Source organism: Boleophthalmus pectinirostris, unplaced genomic scaffold (genome assembly GCF_026225935.1).
Source record: "Boleophthalmus pectinirostris isolate CB_2022bp ecotype Guang Dong unplaced genomic scaffold, ASM2622593v1 HiC_scaffold_9, whole genome shotgun sequence".
In the NCBI taxonomy this organism is placed as follows: Eukaryota; Metazoa; Chordata; class Actinopteri; order Gobiiformes; family Gobiidae; genus Boleophthalmus; species Boleophthalmus pectinirostris.
In genome coordinates this window covers 4,080,144-4,093,655 of record NW_026571541.1, presented here as the reverse complement: position 1 = coordinate 4,093,655, position 13,512 = coordinate 4,080,144, and the positions used below count along the sequence as shown (strand labels likewise).

At 38.5% G+C, this 13,512-nt stretch overlaps 1 protein-coding gene across 4 annotated transcripts in view; it reads right to left on the bottom strand.

Moving 5' to 3' along the window:
- Positions 1–403: 403 nt before the first annotated feature.
- Positions 404–13,512, bottom strand: part of nf1a (neurofibromin 1a) — a 125,368-nt gene continuing 112,259 nt past the window's right edge. For all 4 annotated transcript variants that reach the window (XM_055148100.1, XM_055148102.1, XM_055148101.1 and 1 more), the window contains 13 exons: positions 11,671–11,885; positions 11,535–11,596; positions 10,705–10,846; positions 10,289–10,390; positions 9,673–9,813; positions 9,173–9,299; positions 8,670–8,801; positions 7,520–7,655; positions 2,678–2,835; positions 2,479–2,601; positions 1,779–1,897; positions 1,542–1,642; positions 404–605 (listed from right to left, as the gene is read on the bottom strand). In XM_055148100.1, the coding sequence (XP_055004075.1) occupies positions 419–605; positions 1,542–1,642; positions 1,779–1,897; positions 2,479–2,601; positions 2,678–2,835; positions 7,520–7,655; positions 8,670–8,801; positions 9,173–9,299; positions 9,673–9,813; positions 10,289–10,390; positions 10,705–10,846; positions 11,535–11,596; positions 11,671–11,885 (1,745 nt within the window). In that variant the 3' untranslated portion in view covers positions 404–418. The remainder of the gene's footprint in view (positions 606–1,541; positions 1,643–1,778; positions 1,898–2,478; positions 2,602–2,677; positions 2,836–7,519; positions 7,656–8,669; positions 8,802–9,172; positions 9,300–9,672; positions 9,814–10,288; positions 10,391–10,704; positions 10,847–11,534; positions 11,597–11,670; positions 11,886–13,512) is intronic.

Sequence of the window (13,512 nt, the reverse complement as noted above, 5' to 3'; positions counted from 1 at the left end):
AAGTGCTGAACCTGGTATTTTCAATTATTGACTAAACTAAACTAAACTGTTGCCCTTTATGTCACTGTATTACAACATACGTTTGCATTTTAACAATATTTATTTGACCTTCCCCCCATCTGTATTCATTAATATTGACTCATAGACCATTGTGATGTCAACTGAAACCCATAAATGGTGACAAACCTCCATTACCATAGCAAATAATCAATGAAGAATATATCTTTTAAATGAGAAATATTAAAAGATCCTTGAAATGAACTCATGAATCAAGCCTGTTAATCAAATTTTAGGGCGCTTGGGACAAGAAGCTTTACATACCCACCCTAATATAAATTAATAGGAAAAGGATCTGCTATAAATACATAAATAAAAGGGTATTGTTTCTCACTCTGGTACATTCTGACTCTGGACAGGTCTAATAGTGATCTAAATATGTAAACAGAGGTGCATGTTCCTCACTCTGCAGGTAGGAGGGCTGGTACTGTGGGGGGGACTCCTCGTGGTACACTACACTCTGGACGATGCCGTGGACGGGGTTCAGGAGGTTTGTGTCCTGGCACATGGACAGCACAGTGTTGATCTTTGAGTCCAGCAGGTTGTGGCTGAAATCAGACAAGATTCATGTTTTAATTTATGGATTAACAAACACGACTGCTAATACAAAATAAAGCAGAGAGAGGAGGTCAATAAAGAGGAACAGAGGAGCTCAATCTCCAACAGGCTCCTACAGCTCCACTCAAACACGGAGAGATACAGGACTACATTCATACTATAATACTCCCTACAACTGTACAACTCACTCTTATGTGATAGATAATACTCCCAACAACTGTACAACAACTCACTTTTATGTAACAGATAATACTCCCTACAAGTGTACAACAACTCGCCTTCATGTAACAGATAATACTCCCTACAACTGTGCAACACATCGCCTTTATGTAACAGATAATACTCCCTACAACTGTGCAACACATCGCCTTTATGTAACAGATAATACTCCCTACAAGTGTACAACTACAATTTATTTTTATTTGATATATATGATTATATTATATTGTTATTATTTATATTTTCTCTCTTTATTATTATATATATTGTGATGTGTGAGCTCCTGTGTCCAAATCATTTCCCTTGTGGTTCAATAAAGTTTGGTTATTATTAAGAAATGGTATTTGCGTGTCAGAGTTGTGTTCTATAATATATAAAATAATATATTTTTTATACTTTACAAGGATATACAGATGGACCATTTCCAATATATATTTCTTCCTATAATGTTAACAGCCAGTTACTCATAATAATGAATATGTTTTTATGGCACTACACTGAATACACTTATTCCTGAAATTCAAAAAAAAAATCTTATATTTGACAAAAGCAAAAAGGTTAACATATACACAAGCATTTGAGATTACTTTTAAGTATAAAATTTGATTGTGAAAAAACGGTGGCAGGCAGATATTGCATGAGTACAGAAAAAAACGTTAAAAACTGAAAAATATAAAGAGAATATATTAAGACTACGGGCTACTTACACAACAGGGAAAACCTTTGGGAAGACGACGCTAGCTTCAGCTAAATATTCATACAAGATCCTCTGGTCAAAATCATCTGTGGTGTACTTCACTTGTGTCGCCTAAAATCACAAACAGAGTTCAACCATAATTTAACCAAGCAGCTCAAAATCACTTTATATGACATGAAAACAATATTAAGGTCTACACAGCAGGAGTGACATTGTATTGTATTTGTGTATTGTATTTCTTCCTCACCAGCACAGTGAGCAGCAGAGCCTGGATCTTGGGATCGGTGAGCACCTCTTCATCCAAAAGTACGTTCGACTCCGAGACGGAAACTTTGCGTAGATGTGAGTTTGCAATTCTCGGCGTTTCTGTAACAAAAAGCGCACCATAGACATACAAATCTGTGTTTAGCCAAAGGTTCAATAAAAAAACGTCAAAACAAAAAAAATAAATAAAAATAATAAAACTGTCAATAAAAAAAATGTCAAAAAACAGTGTCAAAAGTAGTGCAAACAGAACAAGATTTAAAATTAGTTTAAATATGCCAAAAAAATAATATAACTTCTATTTTATCGTCATTCGTTTAGTCTTAGTATCTTTATAATGCCGTTTAGTGGTAAATAAAGTCACATGCTTGTTCTGAGAGTTCATGATTGGTTAATTCTTTAGAGAGGTTGACCTGTAGGAGGAGTGGATGGTAAAAGTTTCAATCTTTATTACTCTATTGCCCAGCCTTAGTTAAATAACACTTCTTCATTTCATCATGTTGGCTTCACTGCAAATCATGGGTCATAGTTTAGGAAGCTCCCTCAGATGTTTAGAGCACAGTTATGAAATAAAAATGGATTTGCACTTGATACAAAGCCTGCTCAAAGTCAGTGGGCTCATTTGGAAGGGACTGACGGGGATTAGGCTGCAAACACTCCGCTGTTGTCGTTTGGATTCTTACCGATCTCGTAGTCGTTCTCCGCCACTCGTCTCATTTTGGGCGGCGTGGTCATCCCCGCCTCCATCTCCGGCCTCTTTGGTGCTTTGGAGTCTGAGATGAGGTGGTCAAAGCTCTTTCTGGTCCCTGAAAAACAACAGTTTACAGTTACACAAACGCTTTATAAGTTCTATCTCATCCACACAAGCAGAGGTGGACTTACCCAGCAGTTTCTTGGTGTTTGCCTGGGAGGGCTGGCCCATGTCCAGACTCATGCTCTTCCTAGTCCTGGGGCTGATCTGTCCCACTGTGGGGTAATGAGCCGAGAGGTACCGCTCCGACACCTGCGGAGACGTCCAAGGCTGCGTCTCTCGAAGTGTCCTGGAAATACAATACAATTTATTTAATATATTTGAGTGCTTTAAGCATCGCCCTCTGGTGGTCAGGAGGGATGAAATAGAACCACACAGTCGCTCTATATGTATGCGTTGTGCTGTATCCAATTTTTACTTTCTCAAAAACGTGAAATCAAGAAAATTTGAGATGGTGGGTGTCGTGAACCCCCCCTCGGCTACAGGAGAGCTCACCCGGGTCGGTTAAAGATGAAGGTTTTGGCATAAATTCCATTGAGGGGCTCCTGACATTCAGATGAAGATGTTCATAATGCTTTATTTCATTAAACGAATAGCTGTTAGAGCATTAGAGATTAAGAATGATTGATTTAGATGATAGAGGCATTTTTGTGATCTATATTAGCATAAGTTACTTGTTTTATTTTGATTTAACCTGACTTGTTTCTTTTAAATTGATTTATTTGATTCATCCAACTTAATTTCCAGGTTGTGTTGTTTGGCATTAATTTTTGTAACTACTATGTTTGTGTGCAGTAAAAATGCAAACAAGAGTTTCCTGTTCTTTTGACAGTTCACCCTTGTTTGACATTGGTTTTTGTAACATTATATACTATGCTGTGTGCAGGAAACCTGCAAACAGACCGGGTGCGAGCTTCCTGCTCTTTCGACAGTTGGACAATTGAACCTTGCACCTGGGCTCGGAAGAGGCCCTTGCCTGTGGTGCGACATTTGCGGTTTCCAAAGTGTTGTCTGCACTTAGAAAATGTGTGCTATATGTGATGTCCTAATCACTTTGCATGTACCTGGGTGGAGTCCTGTGACCTTAGATAAATACTGAAAAAATCTGCGTAGAAATGTGATCCTGATTCGGTTGGCATTGACCCCTCTGGCGTAACTTTGCTAAGGAGGTCAGCTCTCCAATTTTGGACTAGGCAGCGCTTTATAGCTTACCTGGTCACAGGGTAATTTCTCCAAAAGGGTACTTGCATAGTGATTTGTCCTAATTGTTTTTGTATGAGCTTTTAAGTAAAATAGCAGCTACCGAGTGAGCTGGTCATAGTCATCCTGTTGTGAGCTTTCCAGGCCTAAAAACCTTGAGTAAGCGAGCTTTTTTCTCTGCCTAACAGGTGGCAGAGAGAAGAAAGAGGAAGCTTAAGATGAGGGGAGGAGACACCAGACGTACCGCAGGAGGGGGAGCATAGCTAGTGAAAATAGACACACACAATCAGACTTCTATGTATTTCTTCTTGCTGCAGCTAAATGGCAGACGTTTGTGCCTGCGGGACCCCTCACTGCGGCGTGACTGGGGACGCTACAAATAAAAACGATGACGAAAGGGTAAGAAAGACTTCTGCCTCTCATACTGATTTTATTGATTACCTCCACGAAAACTAGAAATCGAAATTCAGATATAATGGGCAAAATTATGATTCTGTTTATCGCTTACTGCTTACAGTCCGAACTCTTGTGTTAGCAAAATAGCATGTATATAAGTTATATTAAATGCAATTCTTCGTAGCCGCTGTAGTTCAGTTCACAGACACAATCGCGCTTTCGGAGTGTTACAGTGTTTCACTAAATAGATCAATTAACATGACCAAATTGAAATCTATTTGCTGTCTGAAATAATAACAAGCACTTAAGTTGCCAAGGCAAGCGTGCACTGTGCGTTAATTCTAACTGTACGGAAAAAAAAAAAAAATTTAATTAAATACAAAAAAAAATATATATATATATGTGTGTGTATATGTGTGTATATATATATATATATATATATGGCTGAATTTATTCTTAAGGAAGTGGGCCGTCACTTTTACATAATGCTTACTCTGACGGTCTCAGATTGGTTGCTGGAGGAAATTTTTACACTTTTGAAATTTATGTCGTAGAAAGGAAAATGGATGATCATTATGTATGTGTACTATGTCCTAGGACGACTTGTGGGATCGGATAGAAGTCAGAGAATTCATTCCTGGTCCTGACGAAAGTTTCAGCCCGGTTAGCGCTGGGGAAAGAGAAACCAGCCCTAGCCCACCAACGAAGAGGATACTTGGAGAGGTTAGACCGCAGAGGCCCACGATTAGCCCTGAGCCCGTAGTGCTATCCGTGCCTGGGACCATCCAGGGGGACGCTAAGGGTTGCAAACTAGGTAAAGGGGTTATGTGCCTTAGTTGTCTTATCACAAAAAGAGACCGTACGTATGTGCCTCCTGGTACGGTTTATTTAGGAAAACTGAAGGGCTTCAATACTGATATAAAAATAGAGATCAAGACATGGGGACCACCACAGAGCTTAAAAAATACCACATTCATAGACTATGAGGAAGAGGCCATAGATCCTCTGACTCACTTTTCCTGCCGTGGAGAGAGAGAAAAAAAAACAAACAAACAAGGGGGGGAGCTGCTGGGCTTACAGTGGAAGATGAACCGGAGCTCGGGATAAGTGATCTATGGGAAGATGAGGTATTTGCAGTTTCATCAAACCAAAATCAAAATGAGCAGGACTTACAATCATTAGGGGAGATGCTACAAGGTTCTGTAATATCAGAAGTGGGAGAGGGTCAAAGCACGGTCCTTGACCTATGTTCTTCAGTGGTGCAGTGCAAATATCAACCGAAATGTAAGACTTTCAGGGAAGTCCATCGTACTCGTCCATGGCCTACTTTTTACAATAAAAAATTAAGTCCGATTTTAAATCGTTCAATGAAAAGTAATCATATTATTAAGAGGGTGTGTTTTGTGCGATGGGGAGAGCATTTGGGCAAATTTGTAATTCCAGAAGAGAATTTGGACTTAGAAATGCCCAATGTTTATAGAGAAAAACGACAAATTTTGGCCTTCTCCGGTGCCACTCCTCCAGGAATGTCCAAAGTCGTCTGTGGTTCTATAGTTTGGAATCCTAGTAGAGGAGGGACTTCTACTCTTCTAAAATTTTGTGATGAACATTCTGGGAGGATGTTTTACACGGGTAATAGACAGGCTATTCTCACCCTCATGATGGACTTCTCTAAAGATCGTAGAACCAAATGAAAAGTTTTGTTTCTTTTTGTTATTGTTTTTGCTTGCTAAGACTTAGAAAACTCATATATATTCCATTTAGAGAGCAATTTAGCACTTATCTTTGTATTTTGATATTAAAGTTTGTATTTTGACCAGCACCTGGCGGTTCAACAATCAGCGACTGATATTTGTGATGAATTCTGGTTATACAAAGCCCGTAAATGGAGATATTCTGATGGGGTTGGTGAGCCTTCTTACTGTACTTCGGCATATCCAGATTACAATGGCATTCTTTGGCGTGATACTCAAGCCATGGATCAAAATTCTCGCGAGCTACTTAGCATGCTGTGGACGAGCAAATATAACTCAATTGTGGCCTATAATGAGCAACTTGGTACTGGGGATAGGTGCTACATGTTAAAAGAATGCATAGTTCAATACACATGTACACAGTTGGTAAGAACAACTGATGAGGCAATGGCGTAGATCGCCTCCCAGTGCTTTAACGGATGGGCAGCATATTTCTGTCCAGAGATCTTTTATCCTAGAACAATGGACCCGAAACTGCTGGCCCCTGCACGGACGGAAGAAAAGGGGCCCAAGTCAGCTGCACACGGCATCCAGAACATCCCGCCCAACTACATCGTCCTTAGACGCCCGCCAAAACCTTCACAGGGGGATGTTGTGAACCCCCCTCGGCTACAGGAGAGCTCACCCGGGTCGGTTAAAGATGAAGGTTTTGGCGTAAATTCCATTGAGGGGCTCCTGACATTCAGATGAAGATGTTCATAATGCTTTATTTCATTAAACGAATAGCTGTTAGAGCATTAGAGATTAAGAATGATTGATTTAGATGATAGAGGCATTTTTGTGATCTATATTAGCATAAGTTACTTGTTTTATTTTGATTTAAACTGACTTGTTTCTTTTAAATTGATTTATTTGATTCATCCAAATTAATTTCCAGGTTGGGTTGTTTGGCATTAATTTTTGTAACTACTATGTTTGTGTGCAGTAAAAATGCAAACAAGAGTTTCCTGTTCTTTTGACAGTTCACCCTTGTTTGACATTGGTTTTTGTAACATTATATACTATGCTGTGTGGTGAGGCGCCTTGCCTGTGGAGTGATGTTTCAAGTAAAATAGCAGCTACCGAGTGACCGAACGAACGATGGTATCAGCCACATGAGTAGCGCATAAAATTAAAATAATAAATAATAAAAAGCCGAAAAATCAGACAAAGACAAATCACCTGTTGGAATCTTTTGTTGAACCACGGGCAAGTCCAGTCATCCTAGCTGAGGTGTCTGATAAAACGCAATGTTTTTGATGCAATGCTGAATTTGGATAAATGTTTTAAGGCACTGCTAAGGATAAGTGAATATTTGCATTGTTTGGTGTAAAGCTAAATCTGGATAAATGTTTTGAGGCACTGCTGAAAATAAGTGAATATCTGCAAGGTTTTGAATGCTTTGAGGTACTGTTAAAAATAAGTAAGTGTCTGGCAAGTGTTATGAGATAGGGTAAGAAGGGGTATGAATTTAATCTAATATATATATGGGTATGTTATATGGTGTTTTCTAAAGCTAAGTGATATTTTAAGTGTTGTCTAAGTGATATTTTCAGTGTTGTTAGAGTTATTTGAAAAGAAGTGAGACTCAGGCCGCATAGTACTGGCCTGGCTTCTTAACAGTGGGTGAGCAAGATGGCCGACCTGCAGCTGGGGTCAGGGGCGTGGCTTGAGTACGTCTCCATGGGAACAGGATCCATGGACAGGTCTGAGATCAGCAAAGACTTCCTGTGTTTGAGACTACAGCGACTGCGCACCTCCTCAGATACTGTGAGCAGAGCTGAGGGGGGAGGAGAAAAGAAAGAGGGAGAGAAGGGGAGAGGGCGAGAGAGGGGAGAGAGGGGGAGAGAGGGGAGAGGGGGAGAGAGACTTTTTTAGTGCATATAAGAACAAAATGGCACAAAATGTTGCAAGGCAAGGCAAGTTTATTTATATAGCTCACACAAAGTCATTCAAAGTGCTTTATAGAATAAGACAGGCATTAAAATCACAAAACAAACAATAATAAAGAAAACAAACAAAAAAATCATCATCATCATCATAAAATGAACATGAGAAGAGAAGAATGATGAGTGCAGAATAAACCTTTACACACAGCTAAACAGAAGTGTTTTGAGTCTGGTTTTAAACATAGAGCAGAGGCCTGTCTCACATGTTCAGGAAGACTAGTTTAGCTGCTCAAACTGAAATGCTGATTGTTATTGCCCAAATGTCCATGTCTAGTCTATGGACTGAATTACACCAAACAAACTCAACTTCGTAGCAAAATCAAACTTTGAGAAACTTACTCATACAGAGAAACCCACCACCACTCTGAGTTAGAGTTCTTAATTTATAATTTATAGTTTATTTTATATAACTCTGTTATAAATTAAGAACTCTCAACCTTTTTCAGTCGCCCATTAACAACAACCATCAACAATCATTACCTCCCAGACTATACAATAGGCTACCCAGCAAACAATAAAGTAGATACATTCATTTGACAACCCAACACAAGGGAATCTGCATCTATCACTGCATTTAAAGGATCATTCTTCATTTCGCGACCTCCAGGTTGAGAATCACTGGTTTATATTATACGTGGGATTCACAGTGATGAAAATATAGCGCTGTTGTCATAGATATTAGCTACTCAAATGAATAAATCTTCAGAATGAGTAAAAATCTAAGTAGGCAAAGAAGGCAAAATGTCACCTAAAAACAAAAGGTTGAAACCCATGTTTTTAAAAAGGCTTGATTAAATCAAATTCACTATTCCAGTCTTGTGCATAGATTTATAAAAAGCACTTACCTGCCAGATAGGCCACGCTCTGAGTGTTCACCTCAAACTTGTCACATTTGAGGTTTTTACTGATGAGAGACAGAAGAGTGTGGAGGATCCTCACTGTCCGAGCCACCGTGGTGGGAGACGGGTGTCTGTAGCCTGTAACAAAAACACAAAGAAAACTTCAACTTGGGCTAAAAAAAAAAGTATCCTAAATCATATATTATTGTAAAATGTGTAGCAACATCAATGTTTCATTTCATGTGGATGGGCTACATAATTACAAAGATATTAACCATAAAAAAGTCACCAAATCTGACAAATTATCTCACCAAATTCTGATGTGTCCTTCAACTCAATGTTTAAATATGGGCAGTTTTGAATGTAGTGACGTCATTTAACATTTGAACTACCTTACTACTCTGATCTGGACCTAACTAGAAGATAAAAAAACTCACAAGCTGGACTTTTGCAAGTTTATAAACCAAAACACTGCAACAACACACTTCAATTCAAGATTTCAGACGAACCTTTAAGTAAATGTCCCACAAGAGCGAAGTTGAAGTTTGCGCCGAAGTTGAGTCCGACAAAATGATCCATCTGTTTACAGTGCCACTCCAGGGGGCGCCGTATCTCCATAAACACCTCCTCTGGACTCTGCCAATGAAACACATTTAACCAGATATTAGAGATATTATTAGACTCATTATAATCACATCAAAATAGTTTAATCCATCCATTTTCTGTGTTTCCCTTGTTTTTCTATTTACAGAAATGTACTTCTTGGCTTTTGAAATGATTATAATTAGTAACTTTGTGAGGCAAAATTTTAAGTTTTCCAACCTAAATACTGATTGGAATACATAAATTGTAAATCTAATCGATATACTCAAAATTTCAGTTTCCCCAAAGTTGTTCATGCCTTTTAACAGAAAGGGCTAACCCAACCTCCCGGCTGAATGTCTCTTCTCCCTTTTTCACCCCTGTCCAAACAGCCTTCAGGCAACAAAATCTTTAAAAACCTTTGTACCTTATCATTGAAAACCCTCATAGAATCAAGTGTGTGGAGGTTCTGTTCTAGCAGTGCTGTCCCGGCTGAATACAGGTTCACTTCATCCAACTGTAACACGGCCACTGCCACCCAGAACAGGGCTTTGTGCATCGGAGACTCCTGAGAGGAAAAACAAATGGATATTTACACAAACAATCATCTTGGTTAGAGAATTTCAGTAATTTATCATCCTTCTTGGGCTTGAACACTCAAAGATCATACTATGTTCACTTTCACGTCCACACGGGACTGTATTATTGATGGTAAATAAACGTCTACTGCTTAAGACATCTCGTTTAAAAAACTTCTGAGCTGAAAACTTCTACAACAGCTACTTGTTCCCAATGTTGCCCACAAGATGGCGACACTGTAACAGCTAGCAAATGCAACAATTGTTACAAAATGCATCACACAGAAGTTAGTTAGAAGAGTTCCTATATAGTTCCTCTAGTTCCTCAATCTTTAACTAGCATTTTTTCAGTTCAATTTATTTGATTAAAATATTATTGTACACATTGTGTGGTAGTACAGCTCTTTTGAAATGTCATGTGAACTGTTTAACTGGTATCCTAGGGACACACTTGTAGTCATTTACCTTGCTCAGAAGAGGCTGCAGTTTGGTCAGAGCGATCACAGTGGCTTCTATCAAAACTTGGCTGTTGTAATTGTCTGGTCCTTTCAGACAACTCTCCAAACCCTGAAAACATCATGAGCATAAGGAATAAATAACCAACTGAACACAGCCATGTTACTTGAGTAAAGCAACAGTTGGAAATGTAACTTTCTTTGTATGGAATGTTTCACAGTATGGCATTAAAGTTTTCTATCTTTATGGAGACCAAGTTATTTTTGAGCTATAAAACCGCTTGTAATTTAAGGTAGAACTGTTTAATATCACACTGTGGAACATTCCAGACTAATCTATAGTCATAGAAACATGCAGTTGACGGATCCCCAACCAAAAAGTGACACACTGCACATTTAAACCAACTTTATAATAGAGTGTGTTACCCGGTCGATGCTGAGCAGAGGACTGGCTTTGCTCAGGATCCTGATGATCTGTCGGATCTGTCCATGAGTGACTCTTTTACTGATGCAGCCGAACACCACCAGAGCGCGAGGCTGCAGGGACGGGTTATACTGGAACGCAAACCTGCACACAGATACACACACAGACACACACATTAGACATACGCACACATACACATACAGAGAACAGTGTTTTAATGCCATGAGATTAGAGTTTAGATCAGGTCCGTGTGGAATGCAAGTCAGTATCAAGTAGGACTTTAAAATGGAAAAATTATGAAAGTAAAGTTGAACAGATTTGCTATAGGAAGGAAGAATAGAATATTTTTAATGCATCAAAGCAGATTTGGCTCCACAGTGCAAAACACTAATTTGCGAGCAACAACTTTTTTTTTTTTTTTTTAAACTGACCATGTCCTTTGCCTTTGTCTCCCCAGATAAAGTTTAACTTAAAGCTCAGTATGCAACTTTCTGGAGGTGACATGTCACCTGCATAATTCCATGGAAATAGAAAGTTAAATCATACTTCAGAATATTCTCCATGGAGACAGAGGTGTTTTAGGATTAGAGCTAAAGGAACAACATTTCCATAAAAACAAGCAGGTGTCCCCCCTACTGGCCGAGTAAGAGTGAGGTCTGTGGAGATGCAAGCTCGTTCAGGCTTGTAGGACGCATGTTTTTAGAAAGTTTTCAGCACTATTAACCAAATTAAAAAACAAACATGCTTTTTATTTTGGTCTAATTTTTGGCTCAAATGTTCCATACTGTGGCTTTAAATAATATTGATATAGTGCTATGAGAAATCAGCATACTTCTGTGCGAGCTCTGTCCACTGGTCCAGCCACTTGCAGGACGGGATGTCTCTCATACACGCCTGGAACAACAACACACCCATAAGAGGAGAAAAGATTTTGATAGTGAATTTAATCCAAACGGCAGCAGATGTACCTCCATGATCTCCAGCAGAGCTTCGGTGACTGTTTCCAGGGAGGAGAGGGCAAAAGTCTCTCTCTCGTAAGACCCCGGGGAGAAGGAACGGTCTCTGTAGCTGGAGCGAAAGGCGATGACTGCGGCCGACTTGACTTTACTGATGCCGAACAAGAGGTAAAACTTTGGCAACGAAAACTCGGTCAAACTCAGCCTCAGCACCTGCTTGGTCTCCTCTGAAAAACACAACAGACAATTCTTTAAATGCAACAGTCAATTAGAACAGTTCTATTTGCATCTGACTGTAGGTGTACAAAACTTTTCCCTCACCAGGCCAAAGAAAAAAATATGACATTTGGCTTTAAACAGAAATGTCCTGTTCTTCTTCCTCTAAAGTAACACTGCTCCAAACCACAAGCATGAATCAAATTTCATTATTATTAAACAGATATTACACCTCTACATAACATTCAGATCACCATGTTACCCCAGCCCCCACACCTCTGCTCTCTGCATTAAGGCACTCCCCCTTCTGAGCACTATCTCAACACAATCAGTTGCTGGGTACAGTTTTGTATCAAGTTTTTTGTATATTTCTCAAAAATTGTCGTGTAGGAGCATGAGTGACGCAGGTTTGAACAGGGTCAAGGAGAGGTCAAACCTGCATGGATGACATCTAAACCTCTCCAGGCATGTTTTGAATAAAGTTATAACATGGTAGAAAGCTCCAAAAAGTAAATTTTGCATAATACTCCCTCTTTAAAAAAAAACTTTGCAAAATATAATATGAATGGAACAGAGACTAAAAGATCCTGTTACACAAAATGGATTGAGATTTAGGGCAATGCATAAAAGACTAATACAAATCTTTACCTTGCAAAAAAAAACAACAACAAAAAACAATAGAGCAATCACATTATCAACAATGCATTATTTATAAAGCTTCAAACTAGGGCTGCTCGATTATGGAAAAAAATCATTATTACGATTATTCAAACGATTATTTTTAGTAACACAATGCATTTATTCAGCAATTCTCTCTCTCAAAAAAACAACTCTGTTATTGATATATGAAAATAAATATAAGCTACAAATATGTACCTCTGAGCAATTTTGCAATGTATAAAACATAAAATGAATAGAATATACTTGAAACATGAAATAACACATAGAAAAAATAAATGTATCCAAAATATATATATCCTGCTGTTCTACAATCTCTATATTTAAAAAATTAAATAAATACACTTATTTATATAAAAATATCTCAAAATAAACTTTGTTAAGCTTTAATCGCTTCAACTTGATTATTTGAGTTTGGAGATTTGACACACAAAAAGAAATCGCAATCAAAATTTAATTAATTGCACAGCCTTCAAACTCTGAACATGATTTTCAAAGTGTAAAGGTCGACTAAATTGTAAAAATTTCAAAGTAAACAGCAATTTCTTGTGAAAATCATTACAGAATATGTTGAAAATCCCAAATAGCCAATATGCTGTACTGCCACGTTTATCAAAAAAATCAGAACAAATATTATGAAATTGTGTATGTATATAAGTGGTGGAGCTCTGGGACAACTGTACAGAAAAACTAAAACTCTGCACCACTCTCTTCCATTTTATAAAGAGCGCGGTTTAAGAGCACGTCTAATAGCCCGGAAAATACGGTAGTGGTAGTTGTCAGGTTAACAGCTCCTTTTACCTTTAGTTCAGTAGATTGGCAGTTCCAGGGCTGAAAATCATCCAAATGATTTAGTAAAAGTGTGCAGAGTTTTCTATTTCAAAGAAGAACTTTGCCTAAATCTGCAGGGTTTGTGTGTTAACAAATGTTGTGAATGAAACAAAACTACAGAAGCCGAGA